The sequence below is a fragment of the Heterodontus francisci genome, chromosome 5, assembly GCF_036365525.1.
Source record: "Heterodontus francisci isolate sHetFra1 chromosome 5, sHetFra1.hap1, whole genome shotgun sequence".
Taxonomy (NCBI): domain Eukaryota; kingdom Metazoa; phylum Chordata; class Chondrichthyes; order Heterodontiformes; family Heterodontidae; genus Heterodontus; species Heterodontus francisci.
Genome location: NC_090375.1, coordinates 200,352,057 through 200,378,718, shown reverse-complemented (window position 1 = coordinate 200,378,718; position 26,662 = coordinate 200,352,057). Strand labels below are relative to the sequence as shown.

Below are 26,662 nucleotides of genomic sequence, written 5' to 3'. Positions count from 1 at the left end.
AACATTTTACCCACAACCAAAGTAAGGCTCACAGGTCTATAATTACCAGGGCTGTCTCTACTCCCCTTCTTGAACAAGGGGACAACATTTGCTATCCTCCAGTCTTCCGGCACTATTCCTGTCGACAATGACGACATAAAGATCAAGGACAAAGGCTCTGCAATCTCCTCCCTAGCTTCCCAGAGAATCCTAGGGTAAATCCCATCTGGCCCAGGGCACTTATCTATTTTCACACTTTCCAAAATTGATAACACCTCCTCTTTGTGAACCTCAATCCCATCTAGCCTAGTAGCCTGAATCTCAGTATTCTCCTCGACAACATTTTCTTTCGCTACTGTAAATACTGACGCAAAATATTCATTTAACACTTCCCCTATCTCCTCTGATTCCACACACAACTTCCCACTACTATCCTTGATTGGCCCTAATCTAACTCTAGTCATTCTTTTATTCCTGATATACCTATAGAAAGCCTTAGGTTTTTCCCTGATCCTATCCGCCAATGACTTCTCGTGTCCTCTCCTTGCTCTTCTTAGCTCTCCCTTTAGATCCTTCCTGGCTAGCTTGTAGCTCTCAAGCGCCCTAACTGAGCCTTCACGTCTCATCCTAACATAAGCCGCCTTCTTCCTCTTGACGAGCGCTTCAACTTCTTTAGTAAACCACGGCTCCCTCGCTCGACAACTTCCTACCTGCCTCACAGGTACATACTTATCAAGGACACGCAGTAACTGCTCCTTGAATAAGATTAGATTAGATTAGAGATACAGCACTGAAACAGGCCCTTCAGCCCACCGAGTCTGTGCCGACCATCAACCACCCATTTATACTAATCCTACACTAATCCCATATTCCTACCAAACATCCCCACCTGTCCCTATATTTCCCTACCACCTACCTATACTAGTGACAATTTATAATGGCCAATTTACCTATCAACCTGCAAGTCTTTTGGCTTGTGGGAGGAAACCGGAGCACCCGGAGAAAACCCACGCAGACACAGGGAGAACTTGCAAACTCCACACAGGCAGTACCCAGAATCGAACCCGGGTCCCTGGAGCTGTGAGGCTGCAGTGCTAACCACTGCGCCACTGTGCCGCCCAAAAGCTCCACATTTCGATTGTTCCCATCCCCTGCAGTTTCCTTCCCCATCCTACGCATCCTAAATCTTGCTTAATCGCATCATAATTTCCTTTCCCCCAGCTATAATTTTTGCCCTGCGGTATATACCTGTCCCTGCCCATCGCTAAGGTAAACCTAACCGAATTGTGATCACTATCACCAAAGTGCTCACCTACATCTAAATCTAACACCTGGCCGGGTTCATTACCCAGTACCAAATCCAATGTGGCATCGCCCCTGGTTGGCCTGTCTACATACTGTGTCAGAAAAACCTCCTGCACACACTGGACAAAAACTGACCCATCTAAAGTACTCGAACTATAGTATTTCCAGTCGATATTTGGAAAGTTAAAGTCCCCCATAACAACTACCCTGTTACTCTCGCCCCTGTCGAGAATCATCTTCGCTATCCTTTCCTCTACATCTCTGGAACTATTTGGAGGTCTATAAAAGACTCCCAACAGGGTGACCTCACCTCTCCTGTTTCTAACCTCGGCCCAGACTACCTCAGTAGACGAGTCCTCAAACGTCCTTTCTGTCGCTTTAATACTCTCCTTGATTAACAATGCCACACCCCCCCCTCTTTTACCATCTTCTCTGTTCTTACTGAAACATCTAAATCCCGGAACCTGCAACATCCATTCCTACCCCTGCTCTACCCATGTCTCCGAAATGGCCACTACATCGAGATCCCAGGTACCAACCCATGCTGCAAGCTCACCCACCTTATTCCGGATGCTCCTGGCGTTGAAGTAGACACACTTTAAACCAGGTTCTTGCTTGCCAGTGCCCTCTTGTAACCTTATCCCTGACCTCACTACTCTCAACATCCTGTACACTGGCACTACAATTTAGGTTCCCATTCCCCAACTGAATTAGTTTAAACCCCCCCCCCCCCCCCACCGAAGAGCACTAGCAAATCTTCCCCCCCCCAGGATATTGGTACCCCTCTGGTTCAGGTGAAGACCATCCTGTTTGTAGAGGTCCCACCTACCCCAGAAAGAGCCCCAATTATCCAGGAAACCAAAACCCTCCCTCCTGCACCATCCCTGCAGCCACGTGTTCAACTCCTCTCTCTCCCTATTCCTCGCTTCGCTATCACGTGGCACGGGCAACAACCCAGAGATAACAACTCTGTTTGTTCTCGCTCTAAGCTTCCACCCTAGCTCCCTGAATTTCTGTCTTAAATCCCCATCTCTCTTCCTACGTATGTCGTTGGTGCCTATGTGGACCACGACTTGGGGCTGCTCCCCCTCCCCCCTTAAGGATCCCAAAAACACGATCCGAAACATCACGAACCCTGGCACCTGGGAGGCAACATACCAACCGTATGCCAAGGCAGTTGTCAACTTGCAGTCTGGTTGATCAACTAAAATATAATGCACCATTTCACTGATCCCTGCATGATTCCTTTCACAGAGTCCATTGTTGAAAAGGCTTTCAGCTGCAGTATTCATGGCCATGATCATATTTTCACGCATGTCTCTGAGCTTGTCATTGGCAAATTCCCCTCAATTATCAATCAGGATCTTTGCTGGTGTTCCAAGTCCATTTCTCCATGATATTGTCTGTAGTACCCTTTAGTTCTTATTATGTATTATTGTAGAAAGACTAAATCTGGTCGTCAGGTCTATAAGATGTAGGATGAGCATTTTTATGTCTTTGTCATACTTTTACATATATGGCAACTACCTCATTAAAGTCACTTGCTAATGGCTTGCAATAAGATATTGCAGTGTATTCCAATATGTTTTACAAATTTCACACTTGTCACTAATCTCTTCTATTAGCCTTGTGTACTCTTCATCAACTACACCTGCATCTTTTAACCTTTGACAAGCAGAGTGAGCAAATTGTCTACATAACTTTAAGACATTTTGTTTCTCTCTGATTCTTATCACCTGATGCCATTAATACTTGTCTAACACTCAGGTTTTATTAAGGGGATGCAATAATGTCCTGACTGGGTAAACTGAAAATCTGCTAGCTCTCCAAAAGTAATTACCTTATCATGCTCCATATCAAGGTTCATTTGTGCCTTTTTGAAAGAAGTTTGGCTTAACAGCATCGTTATCTCACTAGACACTATATCAGTTCGTATAAAATGACTTACTCAAACTATTTTACGTGGAATTACGACTGTCTTTAATGACCTCAGTGTGTTGTCATCACCAAACCTAAAGCAATTAGTACTTCTATATTCCTTAACCTTGAGTGAATCCTCACTAACTACTTAGTGAATCAAGATAACATTTTAACCAATCTTTCCCACATATTATTGAAGTCCCAGCACTATCTAGTATTGCACAGTTAAATGAGTCCACAACAAACAGAACAAATTCCTTATGACTAGTATTTGTTTGGATTCATCATTATCTTCATCCTCTTCCTCAGAATTCTCTTTGTCATATGTCATTTCAAGGACCCTACCTCTTTGCTTTGGACAGTTCACCACATCTCTATTGGCATTTCTTCGCGGACCAGGGTTTTAGGAAGGTTGTTCTCCGAGTTTGCAGACCCGTTGGTGCTAGTCAGGCCTATCAGTGACGGGCAGATTCTACCACAGCTGGTGCAAGTGAAGGTTTAGTTGCTGCTGGGGTCAGTTGGATCTATCCTTTTCTCTTTCATGCTGGTTACTTGCTCTGTTGCGACCAGGTAAGAAAGGGGTCTAGGGGTCCCTCTCAGCCTTCACCTGGTCTTGCAGTAACCGGGTTTAATTTTTTTTACACACTGTTTTTAGTTCCCCCTTGGTGAATCCTCCTTCACCGCTTTCCAATTATAAGGCAAAGAAACTAGCCAGACAGGTTTTCTTAGGTTTAAAGAAAAAAGGTTGAACTTTATTAAACTTAAACTCTAATTCGGTTAACGCCTACGCGATGCACCCACGCTAGCATACCTGCATGATGCACACATGCAGATAGACTCAGAAAACAGCAGAAGAAATAAAGTGGAAAAGTTTGAGGCAATATCTGAAGTTGGTTTTGGTTACTGTTCTTCAAGCTCGCTGTAGATACTTGATTGTGGGTAGGTCTTGCTTTTCGTTGGGGCTCAGTATTCTTCGTAAACTTTGTTCGATGTAGGAGACTTTTCTGTCTTGTGATTCATGTATCCTCAGTGGGTCCAGAGGCTTGTGAGAAAGAGATGGGAGCAGACAAGAGAGGTCTTCTTGCTCCAGGAGCAGACAGTCTTTTTTTGTTCAAACTCTTTGTACAATTCAGAAAAACCCAGTTTGCCAAGCAGGTTAGTCATGTGACTAAAATAAAAACAAGAAATGCTGGAACCACTCAGCAGGTCTGGCAGCATCTGTGAAAAGAGAAGCAGAGTTAACGTTTTGGGTCAGTGACCCTTCTTCGGAACTGACGAATATTAGAAAAGTCACAGGTTATAAGCAAGTGAGATGGGGGTGGGGCAAGAGATAACAAAGGAGGTCTAGATTGGACCAGGCCACATAGCTGACCAAAAGGTCACAGAGCAAATGCAAACAATATGTTAATGGTGTGTTGAAAGACAAAGCATTAGTACAGATTAGGTGTTAATATACTGAATAATAGTCATGTGACTAGCTGGTCTGACCATATGTGTTTGTGGATTCTCTTGTCTTAGCCGACCCTGGAATGTTTCTTCTTACACATAATACCTGGTGCTCAAAGTCCGTTGTGGGTTAAATTGGAGCAGGGAATAGCCCCTTTGTCCCTCCAAACACTGTCAGTATGCAAATGTTTTTTTCCAGCCACGGTTGATCTGTTTAACAAGTCATTTCCTCACTCCAGCAGCAGTTTAAAATCAATGTTGTGACAAAATTAATATGCCTCATTCTTGTTAGGTGGGGGCCTGCATGACACCTCCCTCTCAAAAGTGTCTGTAGCACTCGATGTAGCATCTCCAGGCATCAGAATCTATGGCCTGCACTTTCCACTGGCGATGGTCGATGTGGCACACAGAAAAGGACTTCTTCAGGGAGTCCTTGAAACGTTTGCGTGGGGCCCCTCTGTTCCGTTTACCAGTGGTCAGCTCTCCATACAACAATGATCTTGAGCAGGCGACTGTCGTCCGTCCAGGCAACATGACCTGCCCAACGCAGTTGGATTTGCAGGAGGATGGCCTCGATGTTGGTGCTGTTGGCTGTTTCCAGGACTTCAACATTTGTGATGTGGTTCAGCCAGTAGATCCTGAGGATGTTGCGAAGGCATCACTGATGGACGTGCTCTAGAAGGCAGGCGTACATGACGGCGGTATAGGACTCATCACTCGGTACCATATACAAGGGTGGTGAGGATTATGACTTTGTGCACTTGAGTTTGGTCTGTGCTCTGTGGCTGTGGTTGCTCCACACTCGTTTGTAGAGTCTGCCAAGTGCGCTGTTTGCTTTGGAAAGCCTATTTTCCATTTCCTTGGCTATGGTGGCATCAAATCAGATGACTCTCCCCAAATAGGTAAATTGCTTAATGGCATTCAGCTCGGTTCCCTCGGTGACAATGCTCGGTGGTCTATATTCTTCTTGGGGAGCAGTCTGATGCAGGACTGCAGTTTTCTTTAAACAGATTTTTAGTCCGAAGAGTTGTGCTGCCTTGGAGAAACATGTTGTTATATGTTGCAGGACTGACTGTGGGCCAGGAGAGTGCGGTCATCAGCAAAAAGAAGTCCACAGATGAGTTTTTCTTTTGTCTTTGTGTGAGCCTGAAGACGCCTGAGGTTCAAAAGGCGTCCCTTAGTCCATAAGTGTACGTAAACTCCATCCTTAAGGTCTGCTGTTGCCTGCTGCAGCATCATGCTGAAAAAGATGGTGATGGTGAATAAGGTTGGGACAAACACACATTGGAGATTCGGAAGGGATTCAAGAGGTCGCTGTTTTGCTTGACTTGTCTGTACTGATTTTCGTGAAACTGCTTCACCATGGCCAGGAACCTGGTGGGCATCCAAGTATTTCAAGGATTTCCCAAGTCCATCTCCGCTCACAGTGTCGAATGCCTTGGTGAGGTCTACGAAAGTGACGTATAGGCTTTTGTTTTGCTCACAACACTTTCCTTGTAATTGTCTGAGTGTAAATACCATGTCTGTGGTGTCTCTGTTTGCTTTGAAACCACACTGACTCTCTGGGAGGTTTTCTTCTGCAATGGTAGCACAAACCATTCAGAAGTATTCTAGCCAGGATCTTCCCAGCAATAGAAAGGAGGGTGATTTCACGGTAGTTGGAGCAGTCTGACTTTTCTCCTTTTGTTTTTGTACAAGGTGATGATAACGGCATTACGAAGATCCTGTGGAATCCTGCCCTGTTCCCAGCAGGCCAGGAAAAACTCATGGAGCTTGGTGTATAGGGCAGGGCCACCATGCTTCAAGGCTTCAGGTGGGATTCCATTGACTCCGGTAATGGTACTTTGAATCACACCTGAAGCACCAATGTCCCTTAGACATTTCTGGGATTCATTTCCCCATTATTTTTGTTTCAAATTTGATTTCTGCTGTAATGGCCAGATCTGCTAAAGGTGCTTTTATCCTCATTCTGCCTGTCTTTAATCCTTCCGTTGTATTGGCGTCAAAATCTGGCAGTCATTGTGTCTTCTATTCTTAGTGTCATCGTGGAATTTCTGAATTGTATCGTGGAGGCTGAAGGAAACGACTGTTTGCCCAGCAAATTTTTTTCAAGACAGCAGACATCTGATCCAACAAGATCGCCATCTCCAGAAATTGAACACCAGTTAGAACCAGTTGCTCATCCATATGAGACACCTTTAGCACACTCCAATAATTTAAGTACTAGTAGTGATCTAGGGATCCCCAAATTGAATTTTGTCAACCTTTTGTGCAATCGGTTAAAGCCCATGATGTATAGTTCCATGGAATGACTGTTTTCCAAAATCTATCAAATTCTGACTGTGCCTCGTAGACATTTAACAGTTCATTTTTCTTGTAGACTTCAACTCAAGTACTCTAATAGAAGGTCCAAACTTCCTTCATTATCCAATTGGCTGGCAGCATCGCACAAAATACTTCTGATTTTATTTCTTGCAGGAAGCGACAATGCTCCGGCCATATCTTGTTTTCTGTTTGGTAGGAATGTAACCTGTGCCCACATATCTGCTTCATTCTTCCACTGGTCATATTGTTCAAACTCAGAACTTCAGAAGGTAATCGTACCCTGACAATTTACATTTGCTTTCTGCCATTTTCTATAATGGCTACTAGGATTTTAGTTTTCTGTCAGAGAATACTTTTTCTTAGCTTCCAAACTTCACCTTTAGGCAACCATTCTTTGCTACCATGTCCTATTCCAGAAAGCCAGGGATAGAACTGGAGCCAATATTTACACCGTTTTATAAGCATTTATTTACAGAGATACACATTACAAGCATGTACCTCTTAACTCAACCACCACAGTTTCAGGCTGTTCCTATTTATAGTAATACAAGTGAATCCCAGTTAATGCCCACCACCTGCATACAATTAACAGTCTTCACCTACCCCACCCCATTTAGATCAACTTCTGATTTACTCCCATTTGGAAACAAACGAACTTATTAGCGAGAGGCAGCATGGTTTTGTGGAGGGGAGGTCGTGTCTTACTAACTTGATTGAGTTTTTTGAGGAAGTGACGAAGATGATTGATGAGGGAAGGGCAGTGGATGTTATCTATATGGACTTCAGTAAAGCCTTTGTCAAGGTACCTCATGGCAGACTGGTACAAAAGGTGAAGTCACACGGGATCAGAGGTGAGCTGGCAAGATGGATGCAAAACTGGCTCTGTCATAAAAGACAGAGGGTATCAGTGGATGGGTGTTTTTCTGAATGGAGGGATGTGACTAGTGGTGTTCCGCAGGGATCTGTGCTGGGACCTTTGCTGTTTGTAGTATATATAAATGATTTGGAGGAAAATGTAGCTGGTCTGATTAGTAAGTTTGCGGACGACACAAAGGTTGGTGGAGTTGCGGATAGTGATGAGGATTGTCAGAGGATACAGCAGGATATAGATCGGTTGGAGACTTGGGCGGAGAAATGGCAGATGGAGTTTAATCCGGACAAATGTGAGGTAATGCATTTTGGAAGGTCTAATGCAGGTGGGAAGTATACAGTAAATGGCAGAACCCTTAGGAGTATTGACAGGCAGAGAGATCTGGGCGTACAGGTCCACAGGTCACTGAAAGTGGCAATGCAGGTGGATAAGGTAGCCAAGAAGGCATATGGCATGCTTGCCTTCATCGGTCGGGCATAGAGTATAAAAATAGGCAAGTCATGTTGCAGCTGTACAGAACCTTAGTCAGGCCACACTTAGAATATTGCATGCAATTCTGGTCGCCACACTACCAGAAGGAGATGGAGGTTTTGGGGAGGGTACAGAGGAGGTTTATTTACCAGGATGTCGCCTGGTCTGGAGGGCATTAGCTATGAGGAGAGGTTGGAAAAACTCTGATTGTTTTCACTGGAACGACGGAGGTGGAGGGGTGACATGATAGAGGTTTACAAAGTTCTGAGCAGCATGGACAGAGTGTATAGTCAGAAGCTTTTTCCCAGGGTGGAAGAGTCAGTTACTAGGGGACATTGGTTTAAGGTGCGAGGGGCAAAGTTTAGAGGGGATGTGCGAGGCAAGTTCTTTACACAAGAGGGTGGTGAGTGCTTGGAACCTGCTGCCAGGGGAGGTGGTGGAAGCAGATACAATAGCAACGTTTAAGAGACATCTTGACAAATACATGAACAGGATGGGAATAGAGGGATACGGTCCCCGGAAGTGCACAAGGTTTTAGTTTAGGCAGGCATCAAGATCGGCGCAGGCTTGGAGGGCCGAATGGCCTGTTCCTGTGCTGTACTGTTCTTTGTTCTTTGATAACCTTAGTTACAGTTTAGAAAAAATAAAATCCCCATTGAAGACCTCTAGATTTGCTCTTCCCGACAAATGGGAACAAACACTGTGTCTATCAAAGCCTTTGATAATTTTAAAGACCTCTATTAAGTCTTCTCTCAGCCTTCTCCTCTTGAAATAAAGAAGGCACAGCCTGTTCATCCTTTCCTGATGGATATAACCTCACATTTCGGGTATCATTCTTGTAAATCATTTTTGTACCCCCTCCAGTATCTGTATTTCCTTTAAATAATATGGCGGCCAGAACTGTACAGAATGCTCCAAATCTGACAAAGGTTCAGTCCAAGTTTAGCGTAACTTCTGTACTTTTCATTTCTATCCCTCTGGGAATATACCCTTGTGCTTGGTTTCCTTTATTATGGCCTTTATTAATCTGTATCACTACTCTGAGATTCGTCCATTTGTATTCCCATATCCCTATGCTCCTCCGTCCCATTGAGAGTCATGTTTTCCAAGTAATGTGCCCTACCTTTTCAAACCAAAATGTAATACCTCACATTTATCTGTGTTGAAAAATTCATTGCCAATTATGTGACCATTCTGCAAGTTTGTTAATGTATTCATTTATGTAACAAATGCAGCAGCCAGGTTCTGACGAACAGCAATGTGATAAATGAACAGATAATCTGGCTTTTGGTAGTGTTGTTTTGAGGGATAAATTGAACAGGGAACTGGGAGAAATCTCCTGGTCTTCAAATAATGCCAAGTGATGTTCTACATCCACTTCAGCTGACATGCGTCTCATTCGAAACACGGCATCTCTGAAAATTCATCAATATTGCACTTACTGAATTATCAGTATATAATCTCTTGTTTACTATTAATATTTTAAATGTTAACGTGTATTTTCGAAATGCCCTTTGACATTGGATCATTTCTGCAGCCAAACTGAATTTTGATTTGAAAGTGCATGTGCGTGCATCAGCATGTTTGTACTTCGCACACCCAGGAAACTTTTTGGGTAAATAAATTTTTTTCATCTGGAAATCTCAGTTTTTGCTTATTCCAAACCTGTAATAGAATGGGTTAGACTTCTGCAGGGCAACCACAGAGATGTGCAAGAACTGTAGAGTGGTGATATTGGGGGACTTTGTCCCAATCGATATTTGGTGAATTAATGTTATAGAAAAGGGTATGGAGGGGGAGGAATTTCTGGAATGTTTGCCGGAGAACTTCCGTGATCAGTATGTTCTCAGCCCAACTAGAAAAGAGGCATTGCTGGGTCTGGTCCTCGGAAAAGAGAGGGACCAAGTGTCTGTGGGGAGCACATGGCTATGATGATCATCATAAGGTGATCATCGTACCATAAGATTTGGACTAGTAATGCAGAAAAGCAAGGAACGATATAAGGTATAACGTCTAGATTGGAAGAGGACTACTTTCAATGTTAAGAGTAGGGATCTAGCTCGCGTAAAATGGAACCAAAGACTGACAGGAAAAATTGTAACGGAACATTGGATGATCTTTAAGGAAGAGATGCTTCAGGTATAGGCTAGGTACATTCCAACAAGGGCGAAATGTAGGGGAACCAAAAACAGGGCTGCTTGGATGACGAGGCAGATAGAGATTATGATGAAACAAAAGAGGGTGTATGATGCATGTCGGGTGGATTCTTCAAGTGAGAATCTAGCCAAATATAATAGGTTAAGAGGGGAAGCACAGAGGAAAATCAGACTGGCAAAGAGAGAATGAGAATGGAATTGCAGTCAACATAAAAGGGAACCCAAAGATCTTCTACCGGCATGTAAATAGTAAGCAGGTAATAAGACGTGGAGTGGGGCCTATTAGAGACAAACAGGGTAATATATCCTTTGAGGCGCAGGGTAAGTCAAGAATACTTAAACAGTACTTTGTATCAGTGTTTAAAAAGGAAAAGGAATCTGATAAATATCAGTAGAAGCAGAGATGGTGGAGGCAATGGAGAGGGAGGAGGTACTGGAAAGGGTAGATAAGTCACCTGGTCCGGCTGGCTTGCATCCCAGGTTGCTAAAGGAAGTGGGGGTGGAGATAGTAGAATGGCTTGCCATAATCTTCCCTAGCTGTGGGGGAGGTGCCAGAGGATTGGAGAGTGGCAAATGTGACACCCTTATTCAAGAAAGGGTGTAAGGACAGTCCTAGCAACTACAGGGCAGTTAGTTTAACATCAGTGGTGGGTACTGGTTCTAGGGATGGGGGATTTTAGTTACAATGTTAAGTTGGAAAAGCTGGGGCTGTTCTCCCTGGAGCAAAGGAGATTGAAGGGAGATTTGTTAGAGGTGTACAAGATTATGATAAGGTAGCCAAGGAAAAACTGTTCCACTAACTGATGGTACTAGGACTAGGGGACGCGGATTGAAGGCTTTAGGCAAGAGATGCAGGGGGAATATGAGGAAAAACTTTTTTACACAGAAATGGTAATGACCTGGAACTCGCTGCCCATGAGGGTGTTGGAAGCCGAAACAATCAGTGATTTCAAAAGGAAACTGGGCACTGAAAGGAAATAATCTTCAGGGCTGCGGGGACTGAGCGGGGCAGTGGGACTGACTGGATTGCCTTGCGGAGAGCTGGCATAGACTCGATGGGCCAAATGGCCTCCTTCCGTGCCATCGATAACTCTATCGCTCTAATTATAAAAAGATCATTAAACTGGTTTTAATTTGAAGCTGAATGATGTTTATTGTCAATTAGGAGATGAATCTTGATTGAATCAAAACAGAATTTTTAGCATGTTTTTCTCTTTTCCAGCCATCTATTCCAGGGGCAGTACAATGTGTCAGATGTCAAACTAAGATTGTCACAGTGAGTATGTGAAAGTTTGGAATGCTATACTCTGTGTCGCTTATCTTCAAAATGTTGGATTTATTTGGACCTTCAAGAAGACGTTGTGTTGTGTGTTAGCAGTTCTCAAGAAAGGGAATTCTTCATTTATTCAGAATGCTCACATAAATCAGTCGGGTACCATCCACACCAGGGAGGGTGGGCAGAAGATGCCATTCAAAGAATTTTGCTCTAAATGTTTTGACATACCTGAACCTTTCACCATTATAGGAGGTTAGCCTGGATATGCACCTTACATAAAAGATTTTGTAGCGCTACATGAAGCAAAACCGGGAAATACATATACCTACCTGGGCAATGTTTATTCCTCAACAAACATTGCTAAAAAGATTATCTTGTTGTTTATCTGATTGCTATTCATGGGACCTCACCTTACACAAACCAGTGGTCGAGTTTTCTCTATGTTACAATAGTGACTACACTCCAAAATTACTTTAACTAGCCATGAAACACTTTGGGACACCCTGAAGCTAACAGTTGTAATATGAATGCACATTTGTTCTTCCAGTGTCTTTTCTCCTATAGTCAGCAGATGCCTGTACACAAGAAAAGTTTCATCATTTAATTCAAATATCCTACACTTGCTTCCAACACCAATAGAGGTAAATTTCTGAAAACGATTGTACAGATGAGGCTGAAAGAATGCCTGCATGGTACCATTGGAATAAGACACCCAGGATGCATTTAGGAGGAGATTCTGCTGGGCAAGTCTGCTTGACTTCTTTGGCCTCCTTATCGCGAGAGACAATGGGTAAGCGCCTGGAGGTGGTCAGTGGTGTGTGGAGCAGCGCCTGGAGTGGCTATAAAGGCCAATTCTAGAGTGACAGGCTCTTCCACAGGTGCTGCAGAGAAATTTGTTTGTCGGGCTGTTACACAGTTGGCTCTCCCCTTGCGCCTCTGTCTTTTTTCCTGCCAACTGCTAAGTCTCTTCGACTCGCCACACTTTAGCCCCGCCTTTATGGCTGTCCGAACTCCTCTTTGCTGCCGATGCTGCTTTAACATCTCACGCTGAAGAGTGCCTGCAGAGTCTCATCGACAGGTTTGCGGCTGCCTGCAATGAATTTGGCCTAACCATCAGCCTCAAGAAAACGAACATCATGGGGCAGGACGTCAGAAATGCTCCCTCCATCAATATTGGCGATCACGCTCTGGAAGTGGTTCAAGAGTTCACCTACCTAGGCTCAACTATCACCAGTAACCTGTCTCTAGATGCAGAAATCAACAAGCGCATGGGAAAGGCTTCCACTGCTATGTCCAGACTGGCCAAGAGAGTGTGGGAAAATGGCGCACTGACACGGAACACAAAAGTCCGAGTGTATCAAGCCTGTGTCCTCAGTACCTTGCTCTATGGCAGCGAGGCCTGGACAACGTATGCTTGACTTATAGGATGTTAATAAGGAAATACATTGTGGAACCTCCTATCATAGTTCATCTGGGCTACAACATTGAAGACCTGTAACTAAAAAAAATCCCGAGAGGAATCGGGGGGTGGGGGGGGGGGGGGGTGGGGAAAGTAGACACTGAACCAAAGAAAAAGATGGAGGGGTGACCAGTAGCTTTCTGAAAGAGGAGAGTTTTAAGGAAAGTCTTAAAGGAGGAGAGGAAGAGAGGGGTGGAGTGCCAGAGGGGTTTATAGGGCAAATTACGTAGCATGGCCCATGAGTGGCTAAAGGCACATATGGACAGGTAAAGACCCTCTGCTCCATTCAGCCTGTCCCACACAATTGTGAGACCTTGTGTATCACAATGTTGTTAGGGCCAAGTGGTAAAGGGTGTGGTTCCCACTGTTCACCTCCCAACTGACTACAGCAAGTGTTTTTGTTACTACGGTTTTAACCCCTTTGTGTTTTATTTTTCAAATAAACAGACAGTGACAGGCTTACTTGTAAGTTTAAAACAGAAAATTAACTATTTATTGAGTAATATTCATTCCTGAAATTGCAACTGTATCCCCACACACATTCTCTCTCTCACACACACACACACACACACACACACACGTGCACAAGCACGAGAAGAGACAGGTGAGAGGAAAAAGGAGTTAGTGGTTTGAAGTGAGAGAGGTTTTTGGGGTTCAAGGTAAACCTGTTGAATCTTCTCGGGAGTTAATCTCTCTTTTAGAGTTGCAGGCCTGGGTTTTGTGGATTTCTCTGGTAGCTGAGACTGCAAGAGACAGATGGAAGATCACTTCCAGTGTTCTGCTGCACGAGTTGAAGTGTAGAACTCACAGCAGGGCACCTTCTTCGGCTCTTGCCAGATTTCTCCCAGCTCTCAGTTGAACAGGCTTTTGTGATGTTTCTGCGGGCTGTCGCCCTCGCACTCCCCCCGCACTCCCCCGCGACCTCCGCCCTCGCTCCCCCCCCCCCGCGCCCTCCGCCCTCGCTCCCCCCCCCCGCGCCCTCCGCCCTCGCTCCCCCCCGCGCCCTCCGCCCTCGCTCCCCCCCCGCGCCCTCCGCCCTCGCTCCCCCCCCGCGCCCTCCGCCCTCGCTCCCCCCCCGCGCCCTCCGCCCTCGCTCCCCCCCCGCGCCCTCCGCCCTCGCTCCCCCCCCGCGCCCTCCGCCCTCGCTCCCCCCCCGCGCCCTCCGCCCTCGCTCCCCCCCGCGCCCTCCGCCCTCGCTCCCCCCCCGCGCCCTCCGCCCTCGCTCCCCCCCGCGCCCTCCGCCCTCGCTCCCCCCCCGCGCCCTCCGCCCTCGCTCCCCCCCCGCGCCCTCCGCCCTCGCTCCCCCCCGCGCCCTCCGCCCTCGCTCCCCCCCGCGCCCTCCGCCCTCGCTCCCCCCCCGCGCCCTCCGCCCTCGCTCCCCCCCCGCGCCCTCCGCCCTCGCTCCCCCCCCGCGCCCTCCGCCCTCGCTCCCCCCCCGCGCCCTCCGCCCTCGCTCCCCCCCCGCGCCCTCCGCCCTCGCTCCCCCCCCGCGCCCTCCGCCCTCGCTCCCCCCCCGCGCCCTCCGCCCTCGCTCCCCCCCCGCGCCCTCCGCCCTCGCTCCCCCCCCGCGCCCTCCGCCCTCGCTCCCCCCCCGCGCCCTCCGCCCTCGCTCCCCCCCCGCGCCCTCCGCCCTCGCTCCCCCCCCGCGCCCTCCGCCCTCGCTCCCCCCCCGCGCCCTCCGCCCTCGCTCCCCCCCCGCGCCCTCCGCCCTCGCTCCCCCCCCGCGCCCTCCGCCCTCGCTCCCCCCCCGCGCCCTCCGCCCTCGCTCCCCCCCCGCGCCCTCCGCCCTCGCTCCCCCCCCGCGCCCTCCGCCCTCGCTCCCCCCCCGCGCCCTCCGCCCTCGCTCCCCCCCCGCGCCCTCCGCCCTCGCTCCCCCCCCGCGCCCTCCGCCCTCGCTCCCCCCCCGCGCCCTCCGCCCTCGCTCCCCCCCCGCGCCCTCCGCCCTCGCTCCCCCCCCGCGCCCTCCGCCCTCGCTCCCCCCCCGCGCCCTCCGCCCTCGCTCCCCCCCCGCGCCCTCCGCCCTCGCTCCCCCCCCCGCGCCCTCCGCCCTCGCTCCCCCCCCGCGCCCTCCGCCCTCGCTCCCCCCCCCGCGCCCTCCGCCCTCGCTCCCCCCCCGCGCCCTCCGCCCTCGCTCCCCCCCCGCGCCCTCCGCCCTCGCTCCCCCCCCGCGCCCTCCGCCCTCGCTCCCCCCCCGCGCCCTCCGCCCTCGCTCCCCCCCCGCGCCCTCCGCCCTCGCTCCCCCCCCGCGCCCTCCGCCCTCGCTCCCCCCCCGCGCCCTCCGCCCTCGCTCCCCCCCCGCGCCCTCCGCCCTCGCTCCCCCCCCGCGCCCTCCGCCCTCGCTCCCCCCCCGCGCCCTCCGCCCTCGCTCCCCCCCCGCGCCCTCCGCCCTCGCTCCCCCCCCGCGCCCTCCGCCCTCGCTCCCCCCCCGCGCCCTCCGCCCTCGCTCCCCCCCCGCGCCCTCCGCCCTCGCTCCCCCCCCGCGCCCTCCGCCCTCGCTCCCCCCCCGCGCCCTCCGCCCTCGCTCCCCCCCCGCGCCCTCCGCCCTCGCTCCCCCCCCGCGCCCTCCGCCCTCGCTCCCCCCCCGCGCCCTCCGCCCTCGCTCCCCCCCCGCGCCCTCCGCCCTCGCTCCCCCCCCGCGCCCTCCGCCCTCGCTCCCCCCCCGCGCCCTCCGCCCTCGCTCCCCCCCCGCGCCCTCCGCCCTCGCTCCCCCCCCGCGCCCTCCGCCCTCGCTCCCCCCCCGCGCCCTCCGCCCTCGCTCCCCCCCCGCGCCCTCCGCCCTCGCTCCCCCCCGCGCCCTCCGCCCTCGCTCCCCCCCCGCGCCCTCCGCCCTCGCTCCCCCCCCCGCGCCCTCCGCCCTCGCTCCCCCCCCCGCCCTCCGCCCTCGCTCCCCCCCCGCGCCCTCCGCCCTCGCTCCCCCCCCGCGCCCTCCGCCCTCGCTCCCCCCCCCCGCCCTCCGCCCTCGCTCCCCCCCCCCGCCCTCCGCCCTCGCTCCCCCCCCCGCCCTCCGCCCTCGCTCCCGCCCTCCGCCCTCGCTCCCCCCCCGCGCCCTCCGCCCTCGCTCCCCCCCCGCGCCCTCCGCCCTCGCTCCCCCCCCGCGCCCTCCGCCCTCGCTCCCCCCCCGCGCCCTCCGCCCTCGCTCCCCCCCCGCGCCCTCCGCCCTCGCTCCCCCCCCGCGCCCTCCGCCCTCGCTCCCCCCCCGCGCCCTCCGCCCTCGCTCCCCCCCCGCGCCCTCCGCCCTCGCTCCCCCCCCGCGCCCTCCGCCCTCGCTCCCCCCCCGCGCCCTCCGCCCTCGCTCCCCCCCCCGCGCCCTCCGCCCTCGCTCCCCCCCGCGCCCTCCGCCCTCGCTCCCCCCCCGCGCCCTCCGCCCTCGCTCCCCCCCCGCGCCCTCCGCCCTCGCTCCCCCCCCGCGCCCTCCGCCCTCGCTCCCCCCCCGCGCCCTCCGCCCTCGCTCCCCCCCCGCGCCCTCCGCCCTCGCTCCCCCCCCGCGCCCTCCGCCCTCGCTCCCCCCCGCGCCCTCCGCCCTCGCTCCCCCCCCGCGCCCTCCGCCCTCGCTCCCCCCCCGCGCCCTCCGCCCTCGCTCCCCCCCCGCGCCCTCCGCCCTCGCTCCCCCCCCGCGCCCTCCGCCCTCGCTCCCCCCCCGCGCCCTCCGCCCTCGCTCCCCCCCCGCGCCCTCCGCCCTCGCTCCCCCCCCGCGCCCTCCGCCCTCGCTCCCCCCCCGCGCCCTCCGCCCTCGCTCCCCCCCCGCGCCCTCCGCCCTCGCTCCCCCCCCGCGCCCTCCGCCCTCGCTCCCCCCCCGCGCCCTCCGCCCTCGCTCCCCCCCCGCGCCCTCCGCCCTCGCTCCCCCCCCGCGCCCTCCGCCCTCGCTCCCCCCCCCGCGCCCTCCGCCCTCGCTCCCCCCCCGCGCCCTCCGCCCTCGCTCCCCCCCCGCGCCCTCCGCCCTCGCTCCCCCCCCGCGCCCTCCGCCCTCGCTCCCCCCCCGCGCCCTCCGCCCTCGCTCCCCCCCCGCGCCTCCGCCCTCGCTCCCCCCCCGCGCCCTCCGCCCTCGCTCCCCCCCCGCGCCCTCCGCCCTCGCTCCCCCCCCGCGCCCTCCGCCCTCGCTCCCCCCCCGCGCCCTCCGCCCTCGCTCCCCCCCCGCGCCCTCCGCCCTCGCTCCCCCCCCGCGCCCTCCGCCCTCGCTCCCCCCCCCGCGCCCTCCGCCCTCGCTCCCCCCCCGCGCCCTCCGCCCTCGCTCCCCCCCCGCGCCCTCCGCCCTCGCTCCCCCCCCGCGCCCTCCGCCCTCGCTCCCCCCCGCGCCCTCCGCCCTCGCTCCCCCCCCGCGCCCCTCCGCCCTCGCTCCCCCCCCGCGCCCTCCGCCCTCGCTCCCCCCCCGCGCCCTCCGCCCTCGCTCCCCCCCCGCGCCCTCCGCCCTCGCTCCCCCCCCGCGCCCTCCGCCCTCGCTCCCCCCCCGCGCCCTCCGCCCTCGCTCCCCCCCCGCGCCCTCCGCCCTCGCTCCCCCCCCGCGCCCTCCGCCCTCGCTCCCCCCCCGCGCCCTCCGCCCTCGCTCCCCCCCCGCGCCCTCCGCCCTCGCTCCCCCCCCGCGCCCTCCGCCCTCGCTCCCCCCCGCGCCCTCCGCCCTCGCTCCCCCCCCGCGCCCTCCGCCCTCGCTCCCCCCCGCGCCCTCCGCCCTCGCTCCCCCCCCCGCCCTCCGCGCCTCCGCCCTCGCTCCCCCCCCGCGCCCTCCGCCCTCGCTCCCCCCCCGCGCCCTCCGCCCTCGCTCCCCCCCCGCGCCCTCCGCCCTCGCTCCCCCCCGCGCCCTCCGCCCTCGCTCCCCCCCCGCGCCCTCCGCCCTCGCTCCCCCCCCGCGCCCTCCGCCCTCGCTCCCCCCCCGCGCCCTCCGCCCTCGCTCCCCCCCCGCGCCCTCCGCCCTCGCTCCCCCCCCGCGCCCTCCGCCCTCGCTCCCCCCCCGCGCCCTCCGCCCTCGCTCCCCCCCCGCGCCTCCGCCCTCGCTCCCCCCCCGCGCCCTCCGCCCTCGCTCCCCCCCCGCGCCCTCCGCCCTCGCTCCCCCCCGCGCCCTCCGCCCTCGCTCCCCCCCCGCGCCCTCCGCCCTCGCTCCCCCCCCGCGCCCTCCGCCCTCGCTCCCCCCCCGCGCCCTCCGCCCTCGCTCCCCCCCGCGCCCTCCGCCCTCGCTCCCCCCCCGCGCCCTCCGCCCTCGCTCCCCCCCCGCGCCCTCCGCCCTCGCTCCCCCCCCGCGCCCTCCGCCCTCGCTCCCCCCCCGCGCCCTCCGCCCTCGCTCCCCCCCCGCGCCCTCCGCCCTCGCTCCCCCCCCGCGCCCTCCGCCCTCGCTCCCCCCCCGCGCCCTCCGCCCTCGCTCCCCCCCCGCGCCCTCCGCCCTCGCTCCCCCCCCGCGCCCTCCGCCCTCGCTCCCCCCCCCGCGCCCTCCGCCCTCGCTCCCCCCCCGCGCCCTCCGCCCTCGCTCCCCCCCCGCGCCCTCCGCCCTCGCTCCCCCCCCCGCGCCCTCCGCCCTCGCTCCCCCCCCGCGCCCTCCGCCCTCGCTCCCCCCCCGCGCCCTCCGCCCTCGCTCCCCCCCCCGCGCCCTCCGCCCTCGCTCCCCCCCCGCGCCCTCCGCCCTCGCTCCCCCCCCGCGCCCTCCGCCCTCGCTCCCCCCCCGCGCCCTCCGCCCTCGCTCCCCCCCCGCGCCCTCCGCCCTCGCTCCCCCCCCGCGCCCTCCGCCCTCGCTCCCCCCCCGCGCCCTCCGCCCTCGCTCCCCCCCGCGCCCTCCGCCCTCGCTCCCCCCCCCGCGCCCTCCGCCCTCGCTCCCCCCCCGCGCCCTCCGCCCTCGCTCCCCCCCCGCGCCCTCCGCCCTCGCTCCCCCCCCGCGCCCTCCGCCCTCGCTCCCCCCCCGCGCCCTCCGCCCTCGCTCCCCCCCCGCGCCCTCCGCCCTCGCTCCCCCCCCGCGCCCTCCGCCCTCGCTCCCCCCCCGCGCCCTCCGCCCTCGCTCCCCCCCCGCGCCCTCCGCCCTCGCTCCCCCCCCGCGCCCTCCGCCCTCGCTCCCCCCCCGCGCCCTCCGCCCTCGCTCCCCCCCCGCGCCCTCCGCCCTCGCTCCCCCCCCGCGCCCTCCGCCCTCGCTCCCCCCCCGCGCCCTCCGCCCTCGCTCCCCCCCCGCGCCCTCCGCCCTCGCTCCCCCCCCGCGCCCTCCGCCCTCGCTCCCCCCCCCGCGCCCTCCGCCCTCGCTCCCCCCCCGCGCCCTCCGCCCTCGCTCCCCCCCCCGCGCCCTCCGCCCTCGCTCCCCCCCGCGCCCTCCGCCCTCGCTCCCCCCCCGCGCCCTCCGCCCTCGCTCCCCCCCCGCGCCCTCCGCCCTCGCTCCCCCCCCGCGCCCTCCGCCCTCGCTCCCCCCCCGCGCCCTCCGCCCTCGCTCCCCCCCCGCGCCCTCCGCCCTCGCTCCCCCCCCGCGCCCTCCGCCCTCGCTCCCCCCCCGCGCCCTCCGCCCTCGCTCCCCCCCCGCGCCCTCCGCCCTCGCTCCCCCCCCCGCGCCCTCCGCCCTCGCTCCCCCCCCGCGCCCTCCGCCCTCGCTCCCCCCCCGCGCCCTCCGCCCTCGCTCCCCCCCCGCGCCCTCCGCCCTCGCTCCCCCCCCGCGCCCTCCGCCCTCGCTCCCCCCCCGCGCCCTCCGCCCTCGCTCCCCCCCCCGCGCCCTCCGCCCTCGCTCCCCCCCCGCGCCCTCCGCCCTCGCTCCCCCCCCGCGCCCTCCGCCCTCGCTCCCCCCCCGCGCCCTCCGCCCTCGCTCCCCCCCCGCGCCCTCCGCCCTCGCTCCCCCCCCGCGCCCTCCGCCCTCGCTCCCCCCCCGCGCCCTCCGCCCTCGCTCCCCCCCCGCGCCCTCCGCCCTCGCTCCCCCCCCCGCCCTCCGCCCTCGCTCCCCCCGCCCTCCGCCTCGCCCCCCGCCCTCCGCCCTCGCTCCCCCCCTCCGCCCTCCGCCCTCGCGCCCTCGCTCCCCCCCTCCGCCCTCGCTCCCCCCCTCCGCCCTCGCTCCCCCCCTCCGCCCTCGCTCCCCCCCTCCGCCCTCGCTCCCCCCCCTCCGCCCTCGCTCCCCCCCTCCGCCCTCGCTCCCCCCCTCCGCCCTCGCTCCCCCCCTCCGCCCTCGCTCCCCCCCCTCCGCCCTCGCTCCCCCCCTCCGCCCTCGCTCCCCCCCTCCGCCCTCGCTCCCCCCCTCCGCCCTCGCTCCCCCCCTCCGCCCTCGCTCCCCCCCCTCCGCCCTCGCTCCCCCCCCTCCGCCCTCGCTCCCCCCCTCCGCCCTCGCTCCCCCCCTCCGCCCTCGCTCCCCCCCTCCGCCCTCGCTCCCCCCCTCCGCCCTCGCTCCCCCCCTCCGCCCTCGCTCCCCCCCTCCGCCCTCGCTCCCCCCCCCCCCGCCCCCTCCGCCCTCGCTTCCCCCCCCCCGCCCCCTCCGCCCTCGCTCCCCCCCCCCCCCGCCCCCTCCGCCCTCGCTCCCCCCCCCCCCCGCCCCCCTCCGCCCTCGCTCCCCCCCCCCCCGCCCCCTCCGCCCTCGCTGCTCCCCCCCGCGCCCCCTCCGCCCTCGCTGCTCCCCCCCGCGCCCTCCGCCTCTTCTCCACCCCCCTCTCTCTCTCTTTCTCCCCACCCCTCCAATTCAAAGGTCATATATCAAAGTCAGTGCTGGATTCTCTCCACAAGTAATTAGTATGTGGTTGGTTTTCTGTCCTCGTGAAAAGGAACCGGTTCAGAGACCTTAAGATGTTACAGTGTTCAGTTTTTCTAAGGCATGATGCTACTGCCTCGTCTGCTTGTGGCTTTTTCTACAGTTTGTATTTTAAAGATTTTTAAAAGGTGACCAACATGGCTGCCCCACCATGTGACTTCACAGTTTCTTTTCCAAATATGGTGGTGGTCTAAGTTCGCCTCATCTGTTTATTGTTGTGAGATATTCATCCGAAGGAGGGATAAGACAATCACCTCCTTTTTTTCAGGGGAAAACCATTCAATTCAGGAATGTATGATTTCAGGATGGGTGTTGATGACATCTCTTAGTCTGGAAGGTATTATTCTGTCCTTTCAGACAATGAGTCAGTTCTTGAGTACACAGTCTGAAAGTCAGCTGACCTTTGGCGGCCATATTTTCAGCCCATGTCCAACTTTTGAGTAAAGTATGAAGGCCGTGCTGAAATTCTTCATTGAAAAGTGTACGTCCTTAATGTAAGAAAGTGAAATCTTTACTGTACTCAATTGTGCCCACTCGTAGCGTTTAGAGACCGACTCTACTTGTGCAAGCAGATGGAGAGCATGCAATGCTGATCAGAATAAATAAATGTTGCATGTCTGAGTGAAATCAATCTTTAGAAGGTTCATCTGACATTGCAAATGGACTTAACATTGAATAATTTAATGAGGATGGGACATATTATTACATTCACCCTGCTTTTACCATGCAACTTGGGATTTAAAAAATGCAAACAATATTTTTTTAATTTGACAACACATTGGAAAAGCATTAAAGCAATTATGATACTTTTGTATATTGCTTGACTTGCCTCATAAATATTCAGCAAGAATGACAGGTGTATAGTGACTTCCCTCCATGAGGTTGTGGCTAGACAGGATACCACTTGTCTGGCTGGGGCTAATAGCTATCACCACAATAATATTTTAAACATGAATATGCTTTATTAAATGCTCATGTTTTTTTTTTAAATGTTAATGTATGTTTCTAAGAAGAGACTGCAAAGACCAGCTGACAGGAAGCCACTTGTTCCACATCCGGAATATTCTTTTCAGTTGCAAAAAGTCTTTCCCCCCCCATTTTTATTTTTTTTTCCCCCTTACTTCACAAACTGGTCAAAAAGGTAGGCAAAGGGCACAGCTGAAAATTTTATACTTTCTTTGTGCATCTGGAAATCTGCTGCACTGAGAATCCTTGTGTTAAACATTGAAGTACTAATGCTGTGCCTGTGTCTACTTTCTTGAATTGATCTCATATGCTTTCTACTTGATCTTCTCAGTCAAGTGCTTTGTATCTGGTTGTCACCATCACTGAATTTATAAAATATATATTAGACACTACAATGTTAGAATTCTGTTCGTACCATTTTTGGACCATATTTAACTTGCCCGAGGTTGAGCATTCTTGTCTCAGTTGCCTGATTTGTCAGTCTTATTGTGAATAGAACATGATGTTTTCCTCATTCGTCGAACCTTCAGACACGTTTATAGGTTTGATGTGTCTCAGTAAGGGGCAACCTCTTAAAACACCAGTGGTAACTGCTGCCATTTTCACCTGGTCAGCTTCCTCCACCCTGTTGTGTATTTAAACTGTTTGGATTTTATTAATCAGTTGGCAGTAGTCTTGATTGGTTTTGAGAAAATCTTTGTCTTTTATCATTCACCATAAATTCTAGTAATTTTGTAGTTAGAAATTCAAGCAATCCAGTAAAATGTTATTTCAACTTTGATTCGTGCCCTTTCTCATGAAATTAATGAGAGGAAATTAACGAAACATAATGTTTTCTATTAGGTACATTAATAGGATACTAGGAGATGGAAGCAACCTCATAAAGGAGAGAAAGGGAAATGCAGAAAGACTTTATAGTTGGGGTATCTTTTGGGCACTATTATAAGAAGGATATAAAATGGAAATGTTTGCAATACTTGTGCTTGTTATGTGGGTTATGCTGGGAATGGCACATTTATTGACCAACTTTCATTGCCTTGTGGAGAAATTACAATGTAGATTCACCAGGTTGTTACCAGGGCTGAGCATTTACAGAAGCTAAATACTGCAGATGCTGGAAATCTGAAATAAAAACAGAAAATGCTGGAAATACTCAGCAGGTCAGGCAGCGTCTGAGGAGAGAGAAACAGAGTTAATGTTTCAGGCTGATGACCTTTCATCAGAGCTGGCAAAGGTTAGCAATGTAATCAGTTTTGAGCAAGTGAAAGGGGGAAGGAGGGAAGAACAAAAGGGAAGGTCTGTGATGGGGTGGAGGGCAGAAGAGGTTAAATGACAAAAGGTTTCATGGTGCAAAGCCAAGTAAAGAAACGAAAGATGTGTCTAGATGAGGTGTAAATGGTAGGAGAGTAGCCGTCCGAACGTACAATGAAGGGATTAAAAAAGGGGGGGGGTGGGATTAAAAAAAAAAACAGCAAAAAAACACCCAAAAAAATGTCTACCAGGACAGTCGTCTTTGTGGATTTTGGGAAGGAGGCAGAAGTGGGCTATTTGGGGTTGGGTTACTATGAGGTTGGAGGCATGAGATGAGCTCACTGACAGTCCTGGATACAGTGGCTTGATATTAGGTAATGGGGTCATGGTCCGGGGCAGGTAGTATGAAGTGTCAGAGGCATTTGGCCTCTGCTAGGAAGAGTTTGGTATGCCAGACAATAACAGCACTACCTTGTCGGCAGGGTTGGGCCTGAGAGAACGGAGTGCTGTAAGTTCAGAGGGCGATAGGTTAGAGCCAGTGAGGAGAGCACAGAAATGGAGACAGACTATGTCACGCCGGCAGTTCTCAGTGAAAATGTCGAGAAAGGGTAAGAGACCAGAGGGAGGGGTCTAGGTGGAGGAGGATTCTTTAGAAATGAGTAAAAGGGTCTACTCAGTTGGGTGGGGGTTGACTCCTGGCCAAAAAAGTGGCACAGATGCGATGGAAGAAAAGCTCAGTGTCATGCCAAGCTCGAAATTCATTGAGGTGGGGGTGTAAGGGGATGAAGCTGAGGACAGATCATTCAGAGTCAGAAAGGGGAAGGTCAGAGGGTATTGTGAAAACATGGCAAGGGGTGAGGTTCGGGGAAGGGAAGGGGAAGAAGGATCCAGAGGGGTGTTGGTACCCATGAGTTGTTGAAGCTTGTGATCCTTCACGGAAGGTAAGAAGTTTTTTGTTGAAGTGCCAGGTGAGGTTAAGGATGAAATGAAGCTGTGAAGCAGGACAGCTTTGAGATAGTGAGTCAGTGCCGCTGGAGAGAGAGGTCGAGGGTGTGCATGTGGCAGTACATGGCATTGAGAGTGGATCTTCAGATGTGGTGAGGACAATGGTTTGAGAAAGGCTGAATGTCTAGGAGTTATCTGTAATCATAGATGGACGCAAAACATGAAGTGTAGAATTTCAGTTGGAATCCATGTGGAGCAAGTTGGAGCCAGAGACAGTTGTTGAGGAAGGACATGTGGCTGTTAAAGCTAGTTTTTGTCATTAGCTGATCAAACACAAGAAGGGAGATAGAAAGCAATGAAGGTAAACAAGGTAGAAGAGACAAACGGAAATTTTGTCGGAGAGAACTTCAAGGTTCCTGGAAGAGAAGTGGCAGTAAATTAAACTTCAATACAAAAGCAATATACTGCAGATGCTGGAAATCTGAAATAGAAACAGAAAATGCTGGAAATACTCAGCAGGTTGGGCAGCATTTTTGGAGAGAAAAATGGAACTAACGTTTCAGGTGAATGATCTTTCATCAGAACTGGCAAAGCTTAGAAACTTAATAGGTTTTGAGCAAGTAAAAGGGGGGAGGGGGTGGGGAGAGAAGAACCAAAGGGAAAGTCTGTGATGGGCTGGAGGCGAGAGAGGTTAAATAACAAGGTTTCGTGGTATAAAGCCAAGTAAAGAAACAAAAGATGTGTCTGGATGAGATGTAAATGGGAGAATAACAGCCATCCGAAGGGATTAAGAAAGAAATTGGGGGAGCGGGGAAACAAAAAGAAAAACAAACCAGCAAAAAAACACATGAAAAAAGAACAAAATGGGGGCAGAGGTTATGATCTAAAGTTATTGAACTCAATGTTGAGTCCAGAAGGCTGTAAAGTGCCCGGTCTAAAGATGAGATGCTGTTCATTGAGCTTCACTGGAGCACTGCTGCAGGCCGAGGGCAGAAAGGTAAGAGTGGGAGCAAGTGGGGAATTGAAATGACAAGCGTCCAGGTAGCTGTGGGATATATGGAACATTCCTTGTTCCAGTCCTACTCAGGCCCCCTCCCTCACCTCTTCAGGTGTATTGATGGCGGTATCAGTGCCACTTCCTGCTCTTTCCCTGAACTGGAAAATTTCATTGACTTTGTTTCCAATTTCCACTCTTCTCTCACCTTCACATGGCCCATTTCCGACTCAATTTCTCTGTCTCTATTTCCAAGAATAGGCTATTAAACACTATTCACTATAAGCTACCTGGACTACACTTCCTTACACCCCACTTCCTTTAAGGACTTAATTCCATTCCCTTAGTTTCTCTGTCTCTGTCGTATCTGTTTAGAAGATGAAGCCTTCCATACTGACGTTTCCAACTGAGGATTCCCCCCCCCACCATGGTTGACAGGGCTCCCAAAGATGTCCGATCTATTTCACGCACTTCTACTCTCACCCCTTCCCCTCCTTCCCAGAACCATGATAGGGTTCCCTTTATCCTTACCTTCCACCCTACCAACCTCTGTATTCAACAGATCATCCTCCGCCATCTCCAGTGTGATGCCACCACCAAACACGTCTTGTCTTTCCCTCCCCTTTCAACATTCCAAAGGGACCATTCCTTCCACAACACCCTGCTCCATTCCTCAGTGACCCCTGACACCTCCCACCTTTCCCACGGCACCTTCCCGTGCAAACACAGGTGATGCAACAGCTGCCGTTATACTTCCTCCCTTCCCACTGTTCCAGGCCCTAAGCACTCCTTCCAAGTGAAACAGTGATTTAATTGTACTACTTTCAATTTAGTATACTGTATTCGCTGCTCACGTGGTCCCCTCTACATTGGGAAGACTAAACACAGACTGGGTGACTGCTTTGCAAAACACCTCCATTCACTGCTCAAGGGGGACCTGAGCTCCTGTCATTTGTGATTTTAATTCTCCACCTTTCTCCCACTCTGACCTTTCTGCCCTCGGCCTGCAGTGTTCCAGTGAAGCTCAGTGTAAGCTCAAGAAACAGTACCTCATCTTTAGAATGGACGCTTTACAGCCTCCCAGACTCAACATTGAGTTCAGTAATTTTAGATCATAACCTCTGGCCCCATTTTGTTCTTTTCTTCATGTGTTTTTTTTTCTTGCTGGTTTGTTTTTCTTTTTGTCCCACACCTTTCTCCCCACTCCCTCTCTCTCTCCCCCCCCCCCCCCCCCTCCACAATTTCTTCCTTAATCCCTTTGTGTTTGACGGCTCCTCTCCTGCCGTTTACACTTCATGCAGACACATCTTTTGTTTCTTTACTTGGCTTTGTACCATGAAACCTTTTGTCATTGAACCTCTCCTGCCCTTCCACCCTATCACAGACCTACAGACCTTCCCTTTTGTCCTCCTCTGCCCCCCCTTTTACTTGCTCAAGATCTATTACATTTCTAAGCTTTGCCAGTTCTGATGAAAGGTATCGACCTGAAACGTTAGCTCTGTTTTTCTCTCCACAGATGCTGGCTGAGTGTTTCCAGCATTTTCTGTTTTTTTTTTTTCTGTGCATTTACAGATATGGAGAGAGATTTCAGACTTTTTTTTTTACTAGTGCTGA

General features: G+C 54.8%; 1 protein-coding gene across 4 annotated transcripts in view; it reads left to right on the top strand.

Moving 5' to 3' along the window:
- Positions 1 to 26,662, top strand: part of avl9 (AVL9 homolog (S. cerevisiase)) — a 115,341-nt gene that overhangs the window by 72,447 nt on the left and 16,232 nt on the right. For all 4 annotated transcript variants that reach the window (XM_068032621.1, XM_068032620.1, XM_068032623.1 and 1 more), the window contains one exon: positions 11,696 to 11,749. In XM_068032621.1, the coding sequence (XP_067888722.1) occupies positions 11,696 to 11,749 (54 nt within the window). The remainder of the gene's footprint in view (positions 1 to 11,695; positions 11,750 to 26,662) is intronic.